Raw genomic sequence first — 23,295 nt, 5'->3', positions numbered from 1 at the left:
TAATAATAATGGATTGGATTTGTATGGCGCTTTTCTAGGTACTCAAAGCGCCTCACAGCGTTCCAGGTTATATTCATTCACACACAGTCATACTGGTGGTGGTGAACTACGATAGTAGCCACAGCTGCCCTGGGGCAGACTGGCGGGAGCGTGGCTGCACATTCATCGCCAACTTTGAACAATGCATAAATCAGCGCTAATACAGATATATAGAACCATTTAGTAAATTAAGCATTATTGTATCATGTTTTTATGCATTTGTTCATTTAAGCCTTCCTTTACTAGTTCAGGCTTTTCTGACTTACTGCAATAACCTAAGCTGTCATCTTTACCTAAAAGCCCCAAGAAAGTAGCTCAGAAAAATGTGAAATTGAATGAATATGAATAATTGGGTTAATGTCTTGAAATCTTTGTCCATCTGTTCACTTTTGTGGCACAGATCAAGACACATGATACATATTTAGTAACCTTACATATTAAGTAATTGAAATATTATGCAGTTACATGTAACTTTAACATTTGAATTGTGTCATGGTTAAAATTAAAAGCTTTATTAACAAAATTTGTTGTTGTTTGATACTTGTCTGATACTTAAGAGTTTAAATCTTTCGTATAATTAATAAGGTGTCTAGCCTCAAACCCTGGTGTACACAACTCTGGTTGTGCAGCTGTTGTCATGCCCTTCACAGATCCCTGAAAAACAAATCTTGCATTTGACTGGTTGCTTGTTTCCCTGTATTGTTCTTTTCAAAGTATGGTTTTCTGGACCTTTGTGCAGATTTCATCATCCATTGGCTCCTCAGCATTTAAATCTTGGATTTTGACATAAAAATCAGCCTGACCAATATCTCTGCTTGCAGAAATGACCTCCAGTGTGTCTTGTTTCTTCTTAGGCAGCTGGGTGCCCTCTCACATATAGCTCCAGAGTCTACATCAGTAGCATCAGAAACTGGACAAATCTCTCCTACGGGTCTCCATAACATGCAATAGAATTAACACACCACGATGCATTGCAAAAGCCTTCATCTGAATCCACTCTGTGAAACAAGTTCCCTATTAATGCTCCACGCCTATGTGTTGCAGTATTTCAATTATTGTTCAGGCATTTAGGACCACCATTTCAGCAGCAAGACCAACTTATTTTCCTTGTGAAACTAGTCAGACAAGTCTGTAATTTGTGATAACATTATGTTTCATGAACTGCTTTATTTGTATGTTAATAGCAGGCATTTGATTGGATGGCACAGTGTATCCAATGATTATTTAGATGGTTTCATTGCTGTGACTTTAGCCATTTTTATACTGGGCAGCAAGCAGCCAATTTGGCTGTCTTTCTTGCTACCAGGTCGGTGGATTTAGACAGAAGGCGGTAAATTGGGGGTCTGTTCTGGTCCGCCAATTTGACGCTTCGGAGGGTACACTTTTTGCCACCTCCATTGCTATGTAAATCCAAGTTGTCAATGTGCTGGCAATTGCGTGATATGGGCGGAGGTGTCAATGACCTGCACTGTTGTGCTGGGGAGTTTTAAAACCAGGAAACAGCTGATCACAGCAGTCAGTCCATCATTTCATCCGCGGACGTCAAGAGGAGCAACTGGAAAGCTGTTGAGACCAAGGAGATGCTAGCGTCTCCTCGGTCTCTGTAGCTGTCCTCGTTGTCCGCTTGTTGTTGTAGCGGCAAGCTGCTAATGGTGGCTACTTTCACAATAAAAGCCCCCTGCTAAGAACCCAGTTCTAAACTTCAGTGGGGTATAATCTAAAGCTCTTATTTTGAGGACAAACTTGATCTGCTTCACTGTTCACGCTGAACTTCGTGCTTCACGTCACGTCACATGTTTATACCTTCCCCAGTGGCAGCCAAGTGGCAGCTTTTTGGAAAAGCAGGAATATTACTGCAAATGTGCAACCTTTCTATTTAAAAGAGGCTTTTGATTACAGGATAGAGGATTCACCATGTTTCTCCCATCCTCCCTTCTTCTCTCTGTGTCGGGCTCTGTTGAGTCATCTCTGAGGTTGTTGCATATGTTGTTGAGTTAAAGATGACCTATGAGTTGCTTCCAGAACAGTTGCTGGTTTCAGAAAATATTGCCTCATGTGCTTCGGTACAGTTCAATATTGTAACTAATTTTGTCCTATATATAGTGGTTTTTATTTCAGGGAACTCAATTGTCATTCTGTCAATTTGTCATTTCAAACAGTGGCATAGTCCCACCAATGTACTCATTTTATCTCTTGCTTCAGCCAATTTACTAGTGGGTGTTACTGCAATTCCCTTTATTCTGTCACCTGCATTCCAATGTTGTGCTGTATCTGACCATTCTTTCCATCTTACACTTGTTATGGTTTCCAGGGTGCCAACTTTTTACCTTTGTAGTCTTACTGAGGGGGACATGAGAGTTTGGCTAACCAATCTGTATGTGTTTTGTAGACTGGGACAACTTTCCCGAGGAATACTTACTGCGGGAGTATGTGTTACCAGGCTTATTGCTACAGGCTATCCGGTCCCTATAGAGGGAGCTGAGGCAGAAGGCGTAGCTCAAAATTGACCAGTTCATCTATGTTCCGACCCTCACCTACAGCCACAAGCTGTGGGTAGTGACTGACAGAATGAGATCACAGATAAAATCAGCCGAAATTACTTTTCTCCATTGCTGGGTTCAGCCTTAGGGATAGGATGAGGAGTTCAGGTGTCTGCAGAGATCCCGTGGATGAGTTAGGATCCCCCAGGAAAAGCTGGAAAGCATTGCTAGGGAAAAGGATGTCTGGAATATCCTTCTTGTACTGCTGACTCAGGGGCATGACCTGGATGGATGGATGGATGGATGGATGGATGGATATTACAACAGCACTTTGAATTTACAAATGGTCCAGGGTGTGTCTGAGCACAAACTGGTGCTCAAAATTACTATTTATAAATGCACCCTCAGTTTAGTGTGCTTTATCTTTCCAGCACATCAAAGTTGTATATTTATGTAATTAATAATAGACAAATTCACATGAAACTATGAACTGTTAATTAGGTAATTAGTGTGCATTTTGCAGATATTCTGAGTGGTGTACTGTATTGGACTGTTGTGAAAGTTCGGATTGACTTTTAACAACTGTAAATTCAGTGTGCAGTGTGTATCAACAATACAACAATTTAAATGCATTAATTTACATAAGTATGACATCCTTTAATGTATACTACATTACACAAAACAAAATTATTTTCCCTCAGATTCAGATTCAGAATACTTTATTAATTCCCGGGGGGAATTATTTTTGTTCCAATGCTCCGTAGAAAAGGTAGAAATACAGCATGAATGGAAACAAGAGATAAAGATAAAGATATAAATTAAATACTAAATAGACAATGAAATAAAATGAAACAAAATATTAACGTAGACATTAAAGACAAATAAAATAAAATAAAATAAAACTAGAACTGAAAGCAGTTATATACGGGGGCCAAGCCCCCCAGCACGACTCGGACCCTGCCACCGCAGAGCTCACGGAAGCTGGCCCCCAAAGGATGACAGGTTCGGGGCAAAAATCAGGACATAGGCCAACGTCTGAGCCGGGGTACTCGCTGTAATGGGAAGCGAACTGGAAGTGCAAATGGCTGAATGTGTGCCGATTTGGATTTGTTGTAATAAGCCATGCCCACATTGACCAGTAATGAACACTTTCAAGATATGGCCTCAGAATTGGCCCTACATCATACCGACCAAATTCCGTAAAAATCGGTGTAGCCGTTCAAGAGATATAAACTTTCTTTTTACCTTTTTAGCGCCCACTAGTGGCCAAAATTCACCAAATTTTGCTCATCCCTTCCCAGTGTCATAGCAACCAAGGATCTTAAATTTAGTGTTAATAGCGTTTAGTTTGACCGAGATATCAAACAGTTTACATTATCATAGCTAGCTACAGAAATGTGTTCGTTAATAAATTGTGCATTTTTTGACCGAGCAAAATTCTTTTGATAACTTTAGATCAGGTCCAGCTGAAGAGTGTACGTGCCAAGTTTCATGCAGATCGGACAAAATCCCAAGGAGGAGTTCGAAAAAGTAGGTTCAGTGGGGATACAAGGTTTTTGAATGTGCGACATATGGTGTGGGAGCTATAGGCAAAAACACATTGACTTAGCTTGTAGAGCCCTCTGCAGGCAGATATATGTAGTTTTTTGTATGCTTGCATGCACGTTCCCTCGGCCCCTCAGGGCTTGGCCCCCTAATAAATAATAAATAGTAAAGTAGACAATCTGGACATAAATACAATATACAATTAAATAGTTGTAGCGTTAGAAATGATATGAGAATGAGTAGTTAAATTTGTTTGTTTTGTTTTATAAATGGCCAAGTGAGTCCGATCATCAGAGGGGGGAGTTGTGCAGTTTAATGGCCACAGGTAGGAATGACTTCCTGCGGAATTGCAAATATGATGACAAAGCAATGTTGCTTGGCCTACTTTACATGTATGTTAAAAGGAGGCCTTTGATTGGATGGCAAACTGTACCAAGGATTATTTAGATTGCTTCTATGCTGTGACTTTAATCATAGGAGAGAGGTTTCAGTATGTTTCTGCCGAGGTCCTCTCTCTGTTGGGTTCTGTTGGATTATCTCTGAGGTTTTGGCAAATGTCTTTGGGTTTATGATGACTGAATACTTTTCTCAAGAGCATTTGCTCCAATGTTTTCCAGGCAGTAATGCTTCATGTGTTATGGTGCAGTTCAGTTTTTGGACTAATGTTGGCCTCTATTTGCTGTTTTTTTCAGGCATGCTGGTTACCATTTTAGGGAACTCTCTTGTTATTTTGTCAATACTTCATTTCAAACAGTTGCATAATCCTACCAATGTGCTAATTTTATCTCTGGCTTTGGCTGATTTACTCGTGGGTGTGATCCTGATGCCCATCCGTGCCATCATATCAATTCATGGCTGCTGGTACTACGGTGATACCTACTGTCAAATACACGCCAGTTTTGATCTATTTTTCACCACTCTTTCTATTATTCACCTAATTTGCATTGCTGTTGACAGACATCAAGCAATATGTAATCCTATGCATTATTCTAGAAACATCACTATATCAGTGGCCATGATTATGGTATGTGTAGGCTGGGCACTGGCTGCTGTCTACTCTTTTGGACTAATTTTTTCAAAAACCACTGTTGCCGGGTTAGAGGATATAATGGCTTCAGCAGCCTGCCTTGGCATTTGTAATAATCCCATTAGCACCCTTTGGGGAATCTTGGACAGTGTTTTCTGCTTTTTCTTTCCCTGCACTGTAATGGTTTGTCTTTACACTCAAATATTTATTGTGGCTAAACAGCATGTAAGAAAGATTGGAGATAAAAACAAATGTTCAAATGACAGAGGGAGAGGTGGGTTGGTTAAACAGTCTGAATGCAAAGCTGCAAAGACTCTCAGTATTGTTCTTGGTGCATTCATTTTCTGTTGGATGCCCTTTTTTGTGAATGCAATAGCTGATCCCCTCACTGGCTTCAGCATGCCTTTTCTTCTCTATGATAGTATAGTTTGGTTGGGTTATTTTAATTCAACCTTAAATCCAATTATTTATGCCTTGTTTTATCCCGCCTTCAAGAAATGTTTTCATTGCATAATCACTCTGAAAATATTTATCTCTAATTCCTCTTCAATGAATTTATCTGTTTAATGATCCACTCACAGATTTAGTATTTCATGTTTTCTCATAAGATACTCTCAAAACAAATTGTAAGGCATGCAATTGATTCAGTTGTAGAAGGCCATGGTTTTCTTGTTGTCACCAATAATGACACCACAAACCACTGTCTTTATTACAGTACTAATGGAGCATTTTGTTGAACAGCATGCTTTATTACTGGGCCATTACATTTGTGTTTTACTTTTTTCATTCTGTGAGAATTGCATGTAAAGTTTGTCAGTATTTGAATTCAAAAACACCTAGCAGTAATAAGTTGTGTGCTCAATACTCAATAATGATATTGAAATAATCCCACATAATCAGTTTTCACTACTAACAATGCATACATTAATGCTGTTACAGGGGATGTAGGGCAGATGCATTACTTTATCATTCATTTTGCAGTTTTTCAGTCTTTGTCTGCAGGCACCAGCTGTTGACTTTTGTGAGGTTTTGTACACATTTGTAGTTCCTCCCAGAAGCTTGAAGAAAGACATTTATACTCCAGAAACATTAAAAAAAATGTAAGAATGTGAAGGATAAATACATTTATGTTTGTTTGTTGTCAGTCTCTACTAATAGACAGGATATGTCAAATTTAGGCCCCATTTACTGGTTGTGACGGCCCTAGCTGCTGGTTAAGAGGGTTTGTGTAGGTTTGTTATTGACACCCTCTACCTGTCTCCCTCTGAGGTCACCGGAGGAAGCTAACTGCAGTAACAGCCAAATCTGGAGCACCTGGGCCCAGTGCTCTGGAAGAAAAAAGAAGTCTGGCCTCGAACGAGGCTGAGGCTCTCTCTATCACCATTGCCTTCTTCTTTATGATTTTGTTTAACGATTCTTTTGCTCCACAAACACCTAAACCACACCGTCTCTCCACACATCCACATCCACTTATGCTACCGACATACACATGTCATCTGGCAGTTTGTTTAATTTATGTTCACCCTAATAAATCATTTATATTCATTTTTGCACTTGACGTCATTTTTTGTCATGGCCTAGAGCCAGGTTATGACATGAAATGGGGGCTTGTCTGTTTGTTCCCTTTGGTGACTCGCTATCTAATTCATTCATTTTTTTTTTACTACTGCAATAATCAAAGCATTCACTCAGAAAGTTTGACCATTGTCTACTTATAAGAATTACGGCAACAAAGTGACACTTAATATAATTGAATAGATTTTAAGACTTCAACTTCGATTAACAACTATTGATTTGATTACATAAATTTAAACAAAACTATAAAAAGAAAAATAATGAAATCATTGGTTGAAATATTTTGAATTTACTAATAATATGGCAAATGTTGAGTAAATCCAAATCAATTTTACAGGCAAAACTGATTAATATTTACTAGGTATCTGAAAAAAAGTAATTTAGATATACTAAATATCTGCGAAAAAGTGATTTAGATTTACTATTTAATAAGGTGGAATTAATTTACATTTACCAATTATCTGTATGATATTAATTTATATTTACCAATTTTATAGGTGAAATTGATGCCATTTTTCTAAATATCAGGATAAGAGTGATATGGATTCAATAAATAAAATAAGTTACATCAACTCATAACTTGGTACAATGATACTTAATTCAACACATTTAAACTGCAATTGTTATTTATCTTTTCATAAATTAATTGTTCAAATCGATTTATAATTGGTATCGCATGACTTAAAATCAATTTAAAGTTAGTGATTGTCACTTTGTTGCCATAATTGTTTTATGTTGAATCTATTTAATATTGTGCCTTCATGTGGCAATAATTTACTGAAGGTCAGTTAACAAAATTACCATATAGGAGAACAGCAGGTAAACATTTATTTTTTCAACTTTGTTTACACATACATTTTCAACATTTTTCAAACAGATTTTTTTTGTTTGAAATGCACAAATACAAAGAATTAGAGAGGAAGGCTATAAGTAATCAGACATGAACATGTGTACAACAGGGATATGCATGCTGGCAATCTGTCTATTATGCACTTTGATCAAGGCATATTATGAAGTGAGAGGGAAAGATGAGAGAGATCTACAAATTCCTCCAAAGTGCCAAATTACCTATGAGCTCTGTCCATCATTTGTGAGCATTGAGGGCCAGACGACTTTTAGGTGTGATTCAAGGTTTGGTGTTTACATTATGGCCTTTATCCCAGACTTAAGTCAGCACAAGGATGATTTGATTTCTTTTAACTCTTTAAAATCATATTGGCCTCAACAATTTCAGTTTTCATATCAAAATTTTAAAGGTTTTTTTGCAGTCTGAAATCACTGCGTCAAGTAATTAATTTGGTTTGGTTCGTCTCTAACTAAAGTGGCACTCAAATCATTCATCTGTGCAATTCAAATTCCTCTATCAAAACATACAACATATGAATCCCTTGTGTACACAACAGAATCACAGTCACAAGTCCCTCAAATGAGTATGACACATTTTTCTGAACACACCTGAAGAGTAATTAACTGCAGCACTGAAACTCAGACAAAGCCTCGAAGTACACCATGTGACAGTGACTTAGTAATTCCTACACAACACCCACAATCTGTGAAACACCAACAACTACATCAGATAAAAACAGATGTATATGTATATTTCCAAAGTTTCTTTCCAGAATGTCAGGAGCTTTGAGGCCTGCAAGCAGGGTGATAAAATATTTCTGGAGAAAAACAAAGGCACTTGCTATTTGAGGCAGGCAAATTGCACAGGTAGCTTCCTCAGTGTCAGATCAGTACAGCTTGAGCTCACAACTAACAGGGCCACAAAACACAGGTAAAGACCCAGCAGAATATTGTCCATCTCCATAATGGAGCTGTGAGGTGGTGTTGCAAGAACAATCAGAAGAATCATGAAAAACACGAGGAGTGTCTGGTTTTGCTTCTGTGAAAGTGGACTGTGTCACTGGCATCCATATGTCCTAAGCTGATGGCCATGTGTTCATAGTCCATCAAGAAGCTCTGTGTTTTCAAAGCACAACTCTCACTGTCCTGGTTATAATGCAGCATTATCATTTACTCTTTACTTCTGGAATACCAAGCTACAAAAACAGTTACTTGTGGCAGTTGTAAGTCCAAAATATAACACCCTCAAATGAGTATGAATAACATATTTTTTCTGAACAAGAATTGAACGCTTAACTACAGCACAGTGTATTTAGGCTCTTAAGCCAGAAGCTTGCTCTTGAGGCAGTTCACTTTTGGGGAAAGCTTTGAACAATCTTGTACATTTAAATTATTTTTGTCTGCCATCTAAATAATGTTCGCAAAAAATGTGTACAAACTAAGTGTCATCATAATTAACTGCATATCTATGAAAAACATTTTCTATATTTTTTGCTGCTTTCACTTAAAAATCAGGTTGGAACTTCAGGTTAAACTGTATCAAATTTGCTTAACCAGCAAATGTCGACAACAGGGTATTGCAAAACAGTGAACAAACCTTTACACAACATACTCATATTGTTGAATTAATATGTTAAGCACAAACTCAGAAGAGAGGATATCTGAAAATCAACTCAAATAAGCAATAACAGTTCACACTTGCTTTTGTATGTACATAACATGTAGGTGGTATGTATGGTACAGTGTACAGCTTTGAATGTTAAGGAGCAAACGGGCAGTAAGGAATGACGAAGCATCCATCTGGCAGCTCAGAGTTAGCACCGTGCTCTTAATTACTGACTTCTAACCAGCGTTCTCAAACGGCATTAGTGTAATGTGATGTCACATTAATATAAATAAATTATCATTAAATCTTGAGAAAACTAAATACATGCTATATGGGAAAAAAGGCTGCAACAACAGTACTAACATTCAAGTAAACGGAGTGAATATTGAAAGGGTACATGAGAACAAAGTACTGGGAGTAATCATCGACGACATGTTAAGTTGGAAGCCACACATAAGACAGCTAAAAAGGAAGTTGGCCAGGAGTGTGTCCATACTCTGGAAAGCACAAAAAATATTAAATCAAAAAGCACTTCACCTGTTGTACTGTGCACTCGTCTCTCCACACCTGCAATACTGTGCAGAGGTGTGGGGACACACATATAAAGGCTCCACACAGCCTTTGTTAATACTCCAAAAAAGAGCTCTGAGAATCTTACATTATGCCAACTATAGGGCACACACAAATCAGTTATTTATTGAATCAAGAATACTTAAACTATATGACTTAATAAACTATCGCACACTACAAATGATGTACAAAGCTGCTAACAAAAGCCTCCCTCATAATTTGCAAATACTCTTCCTAGACAGAGAAGAGAGACACAATCTCAGAGGGAACATGATTTTCAGGCAAAGTAAAGTACGAACTACGTTAAAATCCTTTTCTTTATCGGTCAAAGGTGTTAAACAATGGAATGTGCTAGAAGAAGATGTCAAAAAATCAGCAACACTAAGTGGCTTCAAAAAAAAGTATGTACATTCAATCGTTGATCAGTACAGATCAATACTAGAGGGTTGATAAAGGTCAGAGTCACGAATCAACAGACACTGGGCAGACACTTTGTTGAGACGGCATGTGAGCATAACAAATACCATTCTGTACCCAAACAATAAGTTGAACCTGAGAAAATTGTATGGTCCAAGGCCAATGCCAGTTGTACATGGCAGGATGTTGTTATAATGTGCATCAACAATGTGAGATAACTTAGGTACGAACACTGTGCCACTATTGTGAGTTATCACAAGTTCTTCTGAGCTGTGAAGGACTCAACCCTGTAAATCGGCACACAAGAGTCATTCGATTGAGATTCGTCTAATATTGTCCAACTACGTTCTTAACCAATCAATCAATCGATCAATCCACGATAGAGTTGCTGAGCTGGTCAATGAATGCCATCGACAGAGTGTTCTCAACACGGCGTGCGGGTTCTGGTGAACCGACATGCCCGGACGGGACCTTTATGTCCGGCTACGTTATGGATGGTTGGGGAAAGTGGAGAGTCATCTGCCTTGCCGCACTGGATGTGGAAGATGTCGAGGACGTGTACATGTTCACGTTCATGACAATTGGAACGATCGCTTTGGGATTTGGAATCTTTATGCAATATTGGAAAATGAGAAAGATCGCTACTGAGCAGACCAGTGCGAGGGCGGACAACGCCAATACTCGGAGTGCTGTGGTCGGGATACGCTCTGACATCTCAACAATCCGCGACTTCGTGATACAGATGCGAGTTGATGTAGCCACCAATCGGGAGGACATGGCGAAGCTAGCAGCCATAAAAGCTGCAGAGGAGACTGATGAATAACATGAACATGCATTAAAGGGCTCTTACACCATCCCAACACCATCTCAACAAATAATAAATACACTGGACTTTTGCTCTCTCTCAATTGGATATTCTGACTTTGTGGCAAGCCTGGCTATAAGATGAGGCCATAAGATGAGACTGTTGTTCACTCATGATGGACTAATATGGACACATGTGCAGACACACATGTAATCTGTATGTACTGTCTAGAGCTTGAATTCAGCTCTATATGCTACTGCTGTAATATGTTTTGTCAAAGGTCATAACAAAAGAAAAAAAGAGAAGAAAAGAAAAAAGTAATTTGCAAAAGACAAGAAAAGATCAGAATGAAGATTTTATACTGTGGGTAATGGGGGCGGGACTTGATAAGCTTTGGCTTCTCCCGCTTTTCCCTTTCGGCCATGTGTGTTGTATTATTTGAACAATGATGAAATGTGATGCTTATGAATTGACATGTCCGAAACAAACAACATAAATAAATAAACCACGACCTACAACCAACAGTTTGAAAACACGATCGACACAGAATAAATGGAGGGCTTAACTTATTGCCGTGTTGGCCGATGTAAAAAGTGTTTAAAAACGTATAGGAGCCACCCCTGCACCCCCACCCGCTAAAACCACCACCACTGCTAGCACCGCTACCACCACTCTGAAAAGTAGTAAAGCCAGTCAATGTACCGCTTTTGACGGTTACTCAACTATAAAGTGACACTCGAGCACAGCATACCCAATAACATGAAGTGTGTAACTAGATACTCACCCCTCAGAACAACGTGTGTTTGCCGTCTTGCTCACTGTAGCTACCTTGTTACGGTGGGGGAGGGGTGAAAACTCCGGCTGACTTTGAATCGCGATATTGATTAAACTTGCCAGTAAACTACTGCCAGTGAACTTGTTAGGTAACTCGCAGTAACGCAGAACAACGTTCAAGTTGGGACAAGGTAGCTATAAAGTGTTATTATTGAAGCCTCTTACCTTGAGAAAATGGCAGTGGACGACGGTTGTGACATCAACGTCCGTGTGGCGCAAATGTCTTGGGCGGAAGTGTACGGCGATTAAAACCAAAGAGTCCCCATTGAGTAAAATGTATTTATTTTTCGACATTGTTGACTTTACTGATAAAATATGATTCAATTACACTCAGTGATTTTCTATCAATTGCATTTTAATCATTTTTGTTTGAGTAATATCAGCTATATTACACAAACAAAAATGAGTCAAATGCAATTGATAGATCATTCAAATTTGATTAAATCAACATAATAATATACCAAACTGCACAGTCTTTTTTTTCATGTAAAGGTTACTAGTATTTATTTTGTAAATATTAATTTAGCCCAGTGACACTTTTTAGAGTGTTCATTGCTTCCCAGAATCACCCTGAAATGCATTTCTAGCTCTAAAGACGAAGGAAAAAAACTTCAATTTTGTGTCAATCTGTGTCAACAAACTTATGGGGGTTACAAACTGATCAGGATACAACTTATTTAGTCACCTTATATTTGAGTAATGAAAGCCGAGTGATGCGCGTTGTCTGCTGTAAAGTAAAAATACGAACTTTTTAGTTAATGTCTATGCCAGTTTGAGTGAAGGTGTTCGACCAGGACACTTTTAAAACTTGAACGGTGGTAGAGTTATGTGTTTGAGTGGACTACTCAGCACAAGAAGACAGTAAGGAGGTAGCAGCTGACCTAGCAGCGAGCGGTGCGTGCACGGACTTTGCTAACAAGCTAGCTACGAGCAAACTTGATGAGTAGAGCCGGTGTGTATGAAGGTATTATTGGTGCAAAAGGTTTGAGCACCTGTAACAGTGGAATTTGTAGTTGTGTACAGTGTTTGTGTATGTGTATCAGTAAATGTGTAGTCACATACTCTATGAGTTGTGTACTTGTAGATTTTTTTTCTGTCCACAAATACAACACAACGCTTACACATTCACAAATTCTTAATTACAGTGCACAAATCCTATTTTACAAGTCACAGGTTAAAAAATTGACACGCTCCCATTTTTGCTCCAGTTATTGTAGTATATTTAATAGAATTAACATACCACAGTACATTGCAAAAGCCTTCATCTGAATCCACTCTGTGAAACAACTTCCCCAATAATGCTCCACGCATATGTGTTGCAGTATTTCAATTATTGTTCAGGCATTTAGGACCACCATTTCAGCAGCAAGACTAACTTATTTTCCTTGTGAAACTAGTCAGACAAGTCTGTAATTTGTGATAACATTATGTTTCATGAACTGCTTTATTTGTATGTTAATAGCAGGCTTTTGATTGGGTGGCATAGTGTATCCGATGATTATTTAGATGGTTTCATTGCTGTGACAGTCTGTACAGTCCAGAGTTCTGTTTTTTTATTGTTATTTATATTTTGTCTAGTTTGAATAAAAATTAGAAAATGATAAATGCCTTTACTCTTTCTGCATAAGCAAGCTATTACCTTTCTCACCTCCTTACATTTTAAATGAATGACAACAAATGTGGTATAACACTATTTATTATTTTATCAAGAAATAAATAAAATAAACATCAAAAATAAAAATAATAACACAAATAAATAACAAAACAAATACTTTTTTTTAACAAGCATTTTGCCACCTGAGTGTGTCTACACAAAAGCAAAGGTGTTTCCAGGGATGGCTGACAGGTCAGGCTGTGCATGCGGCATCATTGTCAGCTGTGGTGATCACTCCTTTGGCAGTGATTTACCTTTAGGGAGAATATTAAAATTACACATCTGACAATAATTACTGTGTTTCAGAGACACATAATGAATGACAACACTTACAACTAAAACTTTGTTTCCATTTCACATAGTAACAAACATTGATGACATTTTTTCACATGACAAGTGTTTCATCCTTGGCTTTGTTTAGATAATTATTTTAGATCATAAGTTATGATATCGATTTTTAAAATGATCTTTTGCACATAATTATGATCAAACTTCCTGATCAAGCTACAATACTGTAAGAAAACTCACCTAACCCTCTGCTGAGTCTGCTCTGCACAAGCTCCTGAGTTGATGGGGCCGGGACACCTGACAGAACCCCAAGTTGACGGGGATCATCAGGCCTCTTCCTTGCGGCCCATAGCACACCCCCAGTAGTGGACAATCGATGCCACAGAATTGCACTTTGGAGGTCCACAATGTAAGTGAAGTCCTTTTCCACCATATTATATTCCATAAATATTCCATATTTGAGTTTGAATTTATCACTTCCTGTTTCCTGTTCCTTCGCTCGCTCGTCCTGTGTTTGGTGCTCGGTTTTTGACTATATTTTCTACTTTTGCTACTGATCCTGGATTACGGACATCGGCCTGACTATTGACACCACCGGCTTTGGACACTGCTTGGTTGACACTGATTTTGGAACACGGACTGAAGCGCAACGCCAGTTGCGAAGTTCGGAAGTCACCTAGCCGGTGGCTAAGCTAACAGCTGATTGTTAGCGTTACCTAGCAGCAGCATGCCGCCGAAGAAGGCAATGACAGCTGAGGAGGGAGACGAACTTAAAAACACCCTGGAGTTTTTGGCTGAAGAGATTTCTGCGGTCAAACAGCAGCAGAAAGGCCTCCTGGGGCTGTTGGAAGAGGTGAAGGCTCTCAGGATCCAGAACGCCGAGAAGGACCGGCGTCTGGTGGAGCTGGAATACAGAGTGGCGGACCTGGAGCAATACTCCAGGATCAATGATGCAATTGTGACTGGGCTCCGCATCAAACCCCGGTCATACGCCCGGGCGGTGACCACTGACAACGGGGGGGAGCCCGGTGAGCAGGATGACAGATCGGCAGAGCAACAGGTGGCTGCCTTCTTCCACTCAAAGGGGACTGAAGTGGATTTAAACAACATAGAGGCTTGCCACCCTCTGCCCCGGAAAAGTGACGGAAATACATCAGCCATTATCATGAGATTTGTAAACAGAAAACACAAGTCGGCACTGTTGAAGCAGGGAAGGAAACTGAAAGGAACGAATGTCTTCATTAACGAGCACCTCACAAAACGAAACTCCGACATCGGAAGAAAAGCACGCTTTCTGAAAAAACAAGGGAAAATTCAAAGCACATGGACAAGCAATTGTAAAGTACTGATCAAGCTGAACGGAATGCCAGAACAAGCAAAAATTGTCGTCATCAGGAACATGGAGGAGCTGGACAGGTACCAGTGAGCATCATGAACCGGACTGTAAGGTATGATCCATTCCACACACGATCATGACACCGTTGGAAATATCTCATACACCTTCATCTGGGAACCATGACGACACAACTCAAAGGACTTTTGATCTCGACAATATGGAACTGAAAACTTTTCAGTATACAGACCATAATGTACTGGACATAGAAAACGATATAGATCCAGACAATAATTTATTTTCCAATATCACTGATAATTGCTGTTACTATACGGACGAACAGTACAATCAGACCATTAAAACGGATAACAAACTATCCATAATCCATTTCAACAGCAGAAGCATGTACGCAAATTTTAGTAACATTAAGGATTACTTGAATAAATTTACAAAACCATTCAAGATTATTGCCATATCAGAAACATGGATTAAAGCTGATAAAGGAATGGATTTCGAGCTGGATGGATATGAACTCAACCACATCAACAGAAAGAACAAAAGCGGAGGAGGTGTGGCTGTATATGTGGACAAAGACTTGAACTATAGGGTAGTGGAAAATATGTCAACTGCTGTGGACAATCTGTTTGAATGTATAACAATTGAAATCTGTAGAGAAAAAAACAAAATGTAATAATCAGCTGTATTTATAGGGTACCAGGTTCTAGCATGGAATCATTTAATAACTGGATGGAGGCATCTTTTTCAAAGGTTAATCAAAAAGTCTTTTTCATCTGTGGCGACCTCAACATTGATCTTTTGAATCCAAACAAGCACAAAGCAACAGATGAATTCATTAATACAATGTACAGCATGAGCCTTTATCCAAAAATCACCAGACCTAGCAGAATCACACCTCACTGTTCCACATTAATCGACAACATCTTCACCAATGATATTGAAAACAACACTGTCAGCGGATTACTGATCATTGACATCAGTGACCACTTGCCAGTCTTCACAGTTTACGATGGTGAATTTAAAGGAAACCAGACAGATGAAAAGACAACATATAGACGGCTGAGGACAGATGAAACTATGGAGGCACTGAGAAATGACCTATGTGCACAAAAGTGGGATGCTGTGTATAAGGAAAGTGATATTGATAAGGCATACAACATATTTTTAAGCATATTTACATCATTATATAATAAAAATTGTCCTATTAAACAATATAGTAGGAAACGTAAATACTCAGATCGACCATGGATCACTAAGGGGTTACAGAATGCCTGTAAAAAGAAAAATACACTCTATAGAGAATTTATAAAAGAAAGAACTAAAGAGGCTGAAAATAAATACAAAAAATATAAAAACAGATTAATCAGTATTTTAAGGAAAAGTAAAAAGGAATACTATCATGAGATATTAAATAAAAATAAAAGAAATATTAAAGGAATATGGGATATACTAAACAGCATTATCAAAAATGGCTCTAGACAATGCTACCCTCAGTATTTCATAGATAATGATATCAGAAAGGAAAACATGGAGGATATAGTGAATAGCTTTAACCAGTTCTTTGTGAGTGTTGGACCAAACCTGGCTGAAAAAATTCCTGATCCCCCGTCATCACAGGATTGGAATGATAATCTTATAGATAGAAACACTGACTCAATGTTCCTCACAGCAGTGGAAGAGGAAGAAATAATTGATATTGTGAATAAATGTAAAGATAAAACATCTACTGATGGGAATAACATTGATATGAAAATTGTGAAAAAGGTCATTGAGGGGATTTCAGAACCGCTAACTTTCATCTGTAATTTATCATTCCAAACTGGCAAATTTCCAAGCAAAATGAAAATGGCAAAAGTTGTACCGCTGTATAAATCTGGAGATAGACACCAATTCACAAATTACAGACCCGTCTCATTACTACCACAATTTTCAAAATTTCTAGAAAAAGTATTCAATAATCGATTAGACAAATTCATAGTCAAACATAAATTACTCACTGACAATCAATACGGATTCAGACCAAACAGTTCAACATCACTGGCATTAATGGAATCATTAGAAGTAATCACTAACGCCATAGAAAATAAACAATATGCAATTGGAATATTCATTGATCTTAAGAAAGCCTTTGACACAATCAATCATGACATATTAATCAATAAACTGGAACGGTACGGGATCAGGGGGATAGTTTTGCAATGGGTTGAGAGTTATTTAAAGGGCCGGAGTCAATTTGTGAAGTTGGGAGACTATAGCTCATCGTGCTTGGACATTGCCTGTGGCGTCCCCCAGGGGTCAGTGCTGGGTCCCAAACTGTTTATTCTATATATAAATGATATATGTAACGTCTCAAATATATTGAAATTGGTACTATTTGCTGATGACACGAACATGTTTTGCTCAGGGAAGAATTTACAGGAGCTTCTGGGGTGTATCACTGAAGAAATGTGTAAATTAAAAAGGTGGTTTGATAGAAACAAATTATCTTTAAATTTAAACAAAACCAAATTCATGTTATTTGGGAACTGTAAAATGAACACTCAAGCAATAATACAGATAGACGGGGTGGACATTGCAAGGGTACATGAAAATAGATTTCTGGGTGTAATTATGGACGAAAAAATAACATGGAAACCTCACATAAAGCATGTTCGAAGCAAACTGTCACGTAGCATCTCAGTACTAAGTAAGGCAAAACACTTTCTGGACCACAAATCACTCCACATTCTTTACAATTCACTGATATTTCCGTATTTGAGTTACTGTGCAGAGATCTGGGGCAATACTTATAAATCTACACTACAATCACTGTCGATTCTGCAAAAAAGAGCAATCAGGATAATTCATAACACTGGTTACAGAGAACACACTAACCCCTTATTCTCAAAATCAAAAATACTGAAACTCACTGATCTGGTAAGCTTCCAAACAGCACAAATCATGTATAGAGCAACAAACAACATATTACCAGTAAATATTCAAGCATGTTTTTTTCCGAGAGAAGGGGGATATAATCTGAGGGGGGAACTGAATCTAAAACATCTGTATGCACGCTCAACTTTAAAAACTTTTTGCGTTTCAATATGTGGAGTGAAACTGTGGAACAGACTAGCGGAGGAGCTCAGACAATGTCCAACCATGAGCAAATTCAAACAGCGGTACAAACAGATGGTATTTACAAGGTACAGGGCAGAAGATGGGTATGACAAACACTAGGGTTCTCACATTTTGCCATACTTGTCATTTATTTTATTTTTACACAAGCGGTTATTGTGTTGTTTGTTGGTGATTGTTTTTGTTGAGAGTATTAAAAAAACAAAAAAAACAAAAAAAACAACAACAACAAAAAAAAACAGGATACACAGGAAGTAAGATAACCTATAGTACTAGGTACTAAGTGGAGAAGGGGTAAGAATTATTAAGCTAATGCTTCTTCCTACTCCTTTTCAAACATACAAAGGGTTTTAATGACTAGTGCTTCAAGTGTAATATATTTTTCACATGTTTGAAATAAAGCATTCATTCATTCATTCATTCATTCATTCATTCACCTTTACTGTGTAAAGGCTCCACTTCCTGGACTTTTTATTGTACACCTTGCCGTATCTACCATAAGAGAAAAGAGATACATTCAGATTACCTTACAGTGTACACTATTTAATTTTTCCATGTAAAATTAAACATACTGAAGAGAGCCATCAGCCCTTCTCATGGCTGGTCTGTCAACGTGGTGGTTGTAGTCCAGGGCAGCCAACATGACTCGAGCAGCGTACACAGGTGGTGAAGAGCTGAAGCGTTTGCTTGCGTACATGAGAATGTGATTGTGGAAGGACTCCAACTCTGCAGTTGACCTGAAACCACAGAGGAAAGATACAATTGCGTTATAGAATGGAAGCCATTTTTGCCCCATAACTATTCAGCAATACAGTCTGGCCTAGATAGATGAATTTCGACAATACTTACAAAGAAGTCTTCATATGTATCTGCAGTCTTGCAACAGTACCAGAAGTGGTTGCAGATATCATTACTCCATATCTGAAGGACGGTGCACCCCCTTTGTTGTCCCGCCTTGACATTGTAGCACAAGTACATTTTTGGGATGTCAAATAGGTTTATGAGAAGATAATTGATGTAGATGATTTTTCAAAAAACATCCTGCTATATCTTTCTGCAGAGAGATCATGAACTTACTGCATGAATTTTTTCCCCAAACTTTTGGACCCATGCCACATGTCCAGGGTGTGTCGGACGCCACAATCGGATTTATGCTGAATCATAATTCAACTCATTGTCCATTCATAATAATGTAAGTGATAATCGTCTCATGGGACTATATGCATAGAGTTGGATTGCTGGAACAATCTCCTACAGCAAAAAACAATAATGAACTTACTGAAGAGGGCTGATATTTGTGAATGAGCATCCATGCAGAATTCCTCTATGTTGAGTTCCTCCAGAGTGTCTCAAATGCTTGCATGAAGTCCGCCTTCTCCATGATGACAGAGTTCCGCATGGTCTCACGCTTGTCGATGTTGACCATGCAGATTACCTGTCTGGATTCATTGTCCATGGCATTATAGGTACAATACTGTGCACTGAATCCAGGACTGTCAATGCGAGCATCTCCTTTGAAAATAAATAAGAACAAAAACAGAAAAGAAATGTTATAAGAACATTGTCCCAAATTTTGAATTTTATGCTTATCCAACTTTATGAAAAACCACGGAGCAATATGTCTGTCCAGCACTTCATATCTTACAAATAAGCCCTCAGATAATATATTACATAGTATGTCCTTATGAACTCTTAACTAGTTTTGGTCTTACTATCAATATGCATACGGCAATATCATCTCTTGGAAATAAATACATTTAGATTAGATCGTGCTTCATATGAAGAATGCAAGTGTGCTTGTGTGTGTGTGTACGCATGCTTGTGTCTATTACTCACCCAGGGCTACAACAGGCCCTTTTGACTTGAGCTGGGTGATGACTGCGGCTCTCTTCTCATCCCAGAACTCCTTTATAGTGTCCACACAGTAGGAGTCCTGGATTCTGTTGACATCGCTACCATCCCCATCTTCATGAACTTGAACAGTAGTGAGATCTTGGCGTAATTGTTTCCTGATAGCAGGATATTACTGGAGAGCATGAAGTCCCCGACTAGCATCCCAAACTTCAACGTGGGCTGGGAAGCCCACTTCCAAACAGTGTGACCACGAGGACACATCTGGAAAAAAGCAGGTGGAAAAAGAGAGCATATTATAGTACTGGCATAGTGATCAGACATTATGAAATCATTGAAAACACTGATTTACATCATTGTTTGGGGGGGGCGGGGGGGCATCGGACTTCCTGGCTCCGACTTGGGTGTGACACAGACTATGTGGTGTGACGTTGGCAGGGGGTGCAGTCTCAGAGATATTGTATTTTCCTCCTTACCTACAGCACTTATGTTAAAAGCTTTTCCATCTGTGTGTGTTAAAGTTGATCCAGAAAATAGGGTTGGTATTTACAGTGAAAAAAGAATACAGTCCCAAAATATAAAAAGACTCACCCATTCAATGACAGCAGCTGTTCCCCTGGAACTGATATTGAATGATTGTCCAGGTGCTCGGCACTCTACCTTCCTGTTTGGGTCCTGGGCACAACACACGCTGACAGGGAGAAGGAGATACTCAGCGAGCTGCTTCAGGCTGTCATGATGTGCAATGGATGCAGGATGGCCAATTATGTCATACTCAACCATGACTTTTGCTGCGTCGGGGAGTGTTGGTATGTCTGCCATAGTTTGATTTGGGGCATTGTCTGGAGCATCATGCACAGTATCCTCGATGCTAATTTCCTGAGGTGATTCCAAGCAAACTGGAGTCTTTAGAGCACCGCCAGTCCTGTTGTAATAAGAACAGCAATGAGAAATAAAAAACAAAAACACAATAACTTGACTGTAAGTGGAGCTGGAGGGTATTGAAACTACCTAACACAAATACGAGGCCCAAAATCTGGATCGTCACTGTCATCATCATCATCTGTGTCCACTTCCCTGGTTGCATCTTCTTCTAAGGATGACACAAACTGTACCTCCATATCAGGATTCCAGGTGTCGTCTTCTTCTTCCCAGTCAATGCTATAGAAAAAAGAATTTCAGAGAAATTAACATGATAATTCACATAATGAATACAATGTTCCACAAACAGGAAAGTAAAAACATCTCTGCACACCACACATCAACTTACATAGAGGTTCGAATGTCGTTAAATTCATCTGCATCAACATCAGTGTTGAGGTCCAATGATGACATACTAAAAAGACAGAAACACACACACACACACAAATGACAGAATATTACATCACCACCTAATAATGCACAGACCATGAATGTACTCTAAGTTTTATTCAGGAAATACATGGCCAAAATCATCTTATAACATACCTTGCATCCAATTGCTGGAGAGCTGTCTCCTCTGGGCAGCTAATGAGAAGTCATCATCTCTGTGAAGATTACAAAATTATACAATATTGTCAGCACAGCATAAACATGAACATTTTCTTCATTCATCAAGTCGATATGTAGAAATGGAAGTCTTGGGTTTGGCAGTTTATGGGAAGAAGATTTGACGGACCGAAAAAGCCTGAAGATTGTTATAAGTTGAAGATTGTGTCTATTACTCACCCAGGGCTACAACAGAAGATTGTGATAAGTTTGCCCCTATCCTCTCTATCCTCTCTGCATCTACCAGCAGAGAGTTCATAGAAGAGCCAGTAACATGATCAATTACTTGCACCAACACCCCACAAAGGTAGAGGTACAACTTATTGTAAGTGTGTTTTAATTAAGTGTAGAAGTCTTTCATGATGTGACAGACTCTGTGTAGTGCTGGACCTCCTAAGGTGAAGGACAGGTTTTATCTTCAGGCCATAATACTTCTCAAAAGATCTAATCAACTTTCCTTGCCCAAACTACACCGGACAGAGACTCTGAAACTATAGTTGAAGCAAGTGGGGGAGGGGGTCTCATCAATCTGTGTTTCAATGGCGTGGAAGTAGAGAGATCCTTCTCATGGCTAAAAACAACGCACAAAGAAGCTAACGTTAGCATTGGGCTAATACCAGCTACAAATGTAGCAAGTTGGCAAACCTCACATATTTCATGAAAATAACAAATCCCCCCGAATCGAAACAAATAATTACCAGTCCAACAGAAAGAGAGCAACCTCTGGGTCACTTTTCAGGCCCTTGTCTCTGCAGAGGAGTGTGCTGAATATTTCCGGAACAGTGAACCGTGACGTGTGCACGTGTGGAGGAGTGAGAGACAGAACCAGACATGAAGGCATCTGACCAGTCCTGTATATGACCAATTTGTGCCATACGGACCGGACAGCACGGATTGGTCAGATTTTTCTCAGTCCTGCAGCTGCCACAGAAGTCCGATTATTTTTGTTCCCTTTTCTGAATACATAATGTATTGACTACTCTCAGGATAGCAGGATCATTTCACCCAGTATAACTAAATGTGTTTCTGAACGACATTACAGACCCTAGCTTTAATGTATACTACATTACGCGAAACAAAATTATTTTCCCTCAGATTCAGATTTAGAATACTTTATCAATCTCCGGGGGGGAATTATTTTCGTTACAATGCTCTGTAGAAAAGTTGAAAAAGTAGAAATACAGCATGAATGGAAACAGGAGATGAAGATAAAGATATAAAAAAAATACAAAATAGCCAATGAAATAAAATAAAACAAAATATTAAAGCAGACAATAAAATAAAATAAATAATAAATAGTAAAGTAGACGATCTGGAAATATATACAATATACAATTAAATAGTTATAGCGTTATAAATGAAATGAGAGTAGTTAAATTTGTTTGTTTTGTTTTATAAATGGCCAAGTGAGTCCGATCATCAGAGGGGGGAGTTGTACAGTTTAATGGCCACGGGTAGGAATGACTTCCTGTGGAATTGCAAATATGGTGACGAAGCAATGTTGCTTGGCCTACTTTACATGTACGTTAAAAGGAGGCCTTTGATTGGATGGCAAACTGTACCAAGGATTATTTAGATTGCTTCTATGCTGTGACTTTGATCACAGGAGAGAGGTTTCACTATGTTTCTGCCGAGGTCCTCTCTCTGTTGGGTTCTGTTGGGTTATCTCTGAGGTTTTGGCATGTGTCTTTGGGTTTATGATGACTGAATACTTTTCTCAAGAGCATTTGCTCCAATGTTTTCCAGGTAGTAATGCTTCATGTGTT

At 38.7% G+C, this 23,295-nt stretch overlaps 1 protein-coding gene and 1 long non-coding RNA gene across 2 annotated transcripts; one reads left to right on the top strand and one right to left on the bottom strand.

Moving 5' to 3' along the window:
• Positions 1-4,701: 4,701 nt before the first annotated feature.
• On the top strand, positions 4,702-5,658 carry LOC115590404 (trace amine-associated receptor 13c-like). Its single transcript, XM_030431759.1, has one exon. The coding sequence runs from the start codon at positions 4,702-4,704 to the stop codon at positions 5,656-5,658; it is 957 nt and encodes a 318-aa protein (XP_030287619.1).
• Positions 5,659-19,514: 13,856 nt separating this feature from the next.
• Positions 19,515-20,949, bottom strand: LOC115590469 (uncharacterized). The gene is made up of 4 exons (XR_003985746.1): positions 20,783-20,949; positions 20,594-20,693; positions 19,988-20,266; positions 19,515-19,663 (listed from the first exon to the last, which is right to left on the bottom strand). It is a non-coding gene; the product is annotated as an uncharacterized LOC115590469 (long non-coding RNA).
• Positions 20,950-23,295: the final 2,346 nt, after the last annotated feature.

This window comes from Sparus aurata, chromosome 10 (assembly GCF_900880675.1).
Source record: "Sparus aurata chromosome 10, fSpaAur1.1, whole genome shotgun sequence".
NCBI classification, from domain to species: Eukaryota; Metazoa; Chordata; class Actinopteri; order Spariformes; family Sparidae; genus Sparus; species Sparus aurata.
This window is presented reverse-complemented; position numbering and strand designations above follow the sequence as displayed.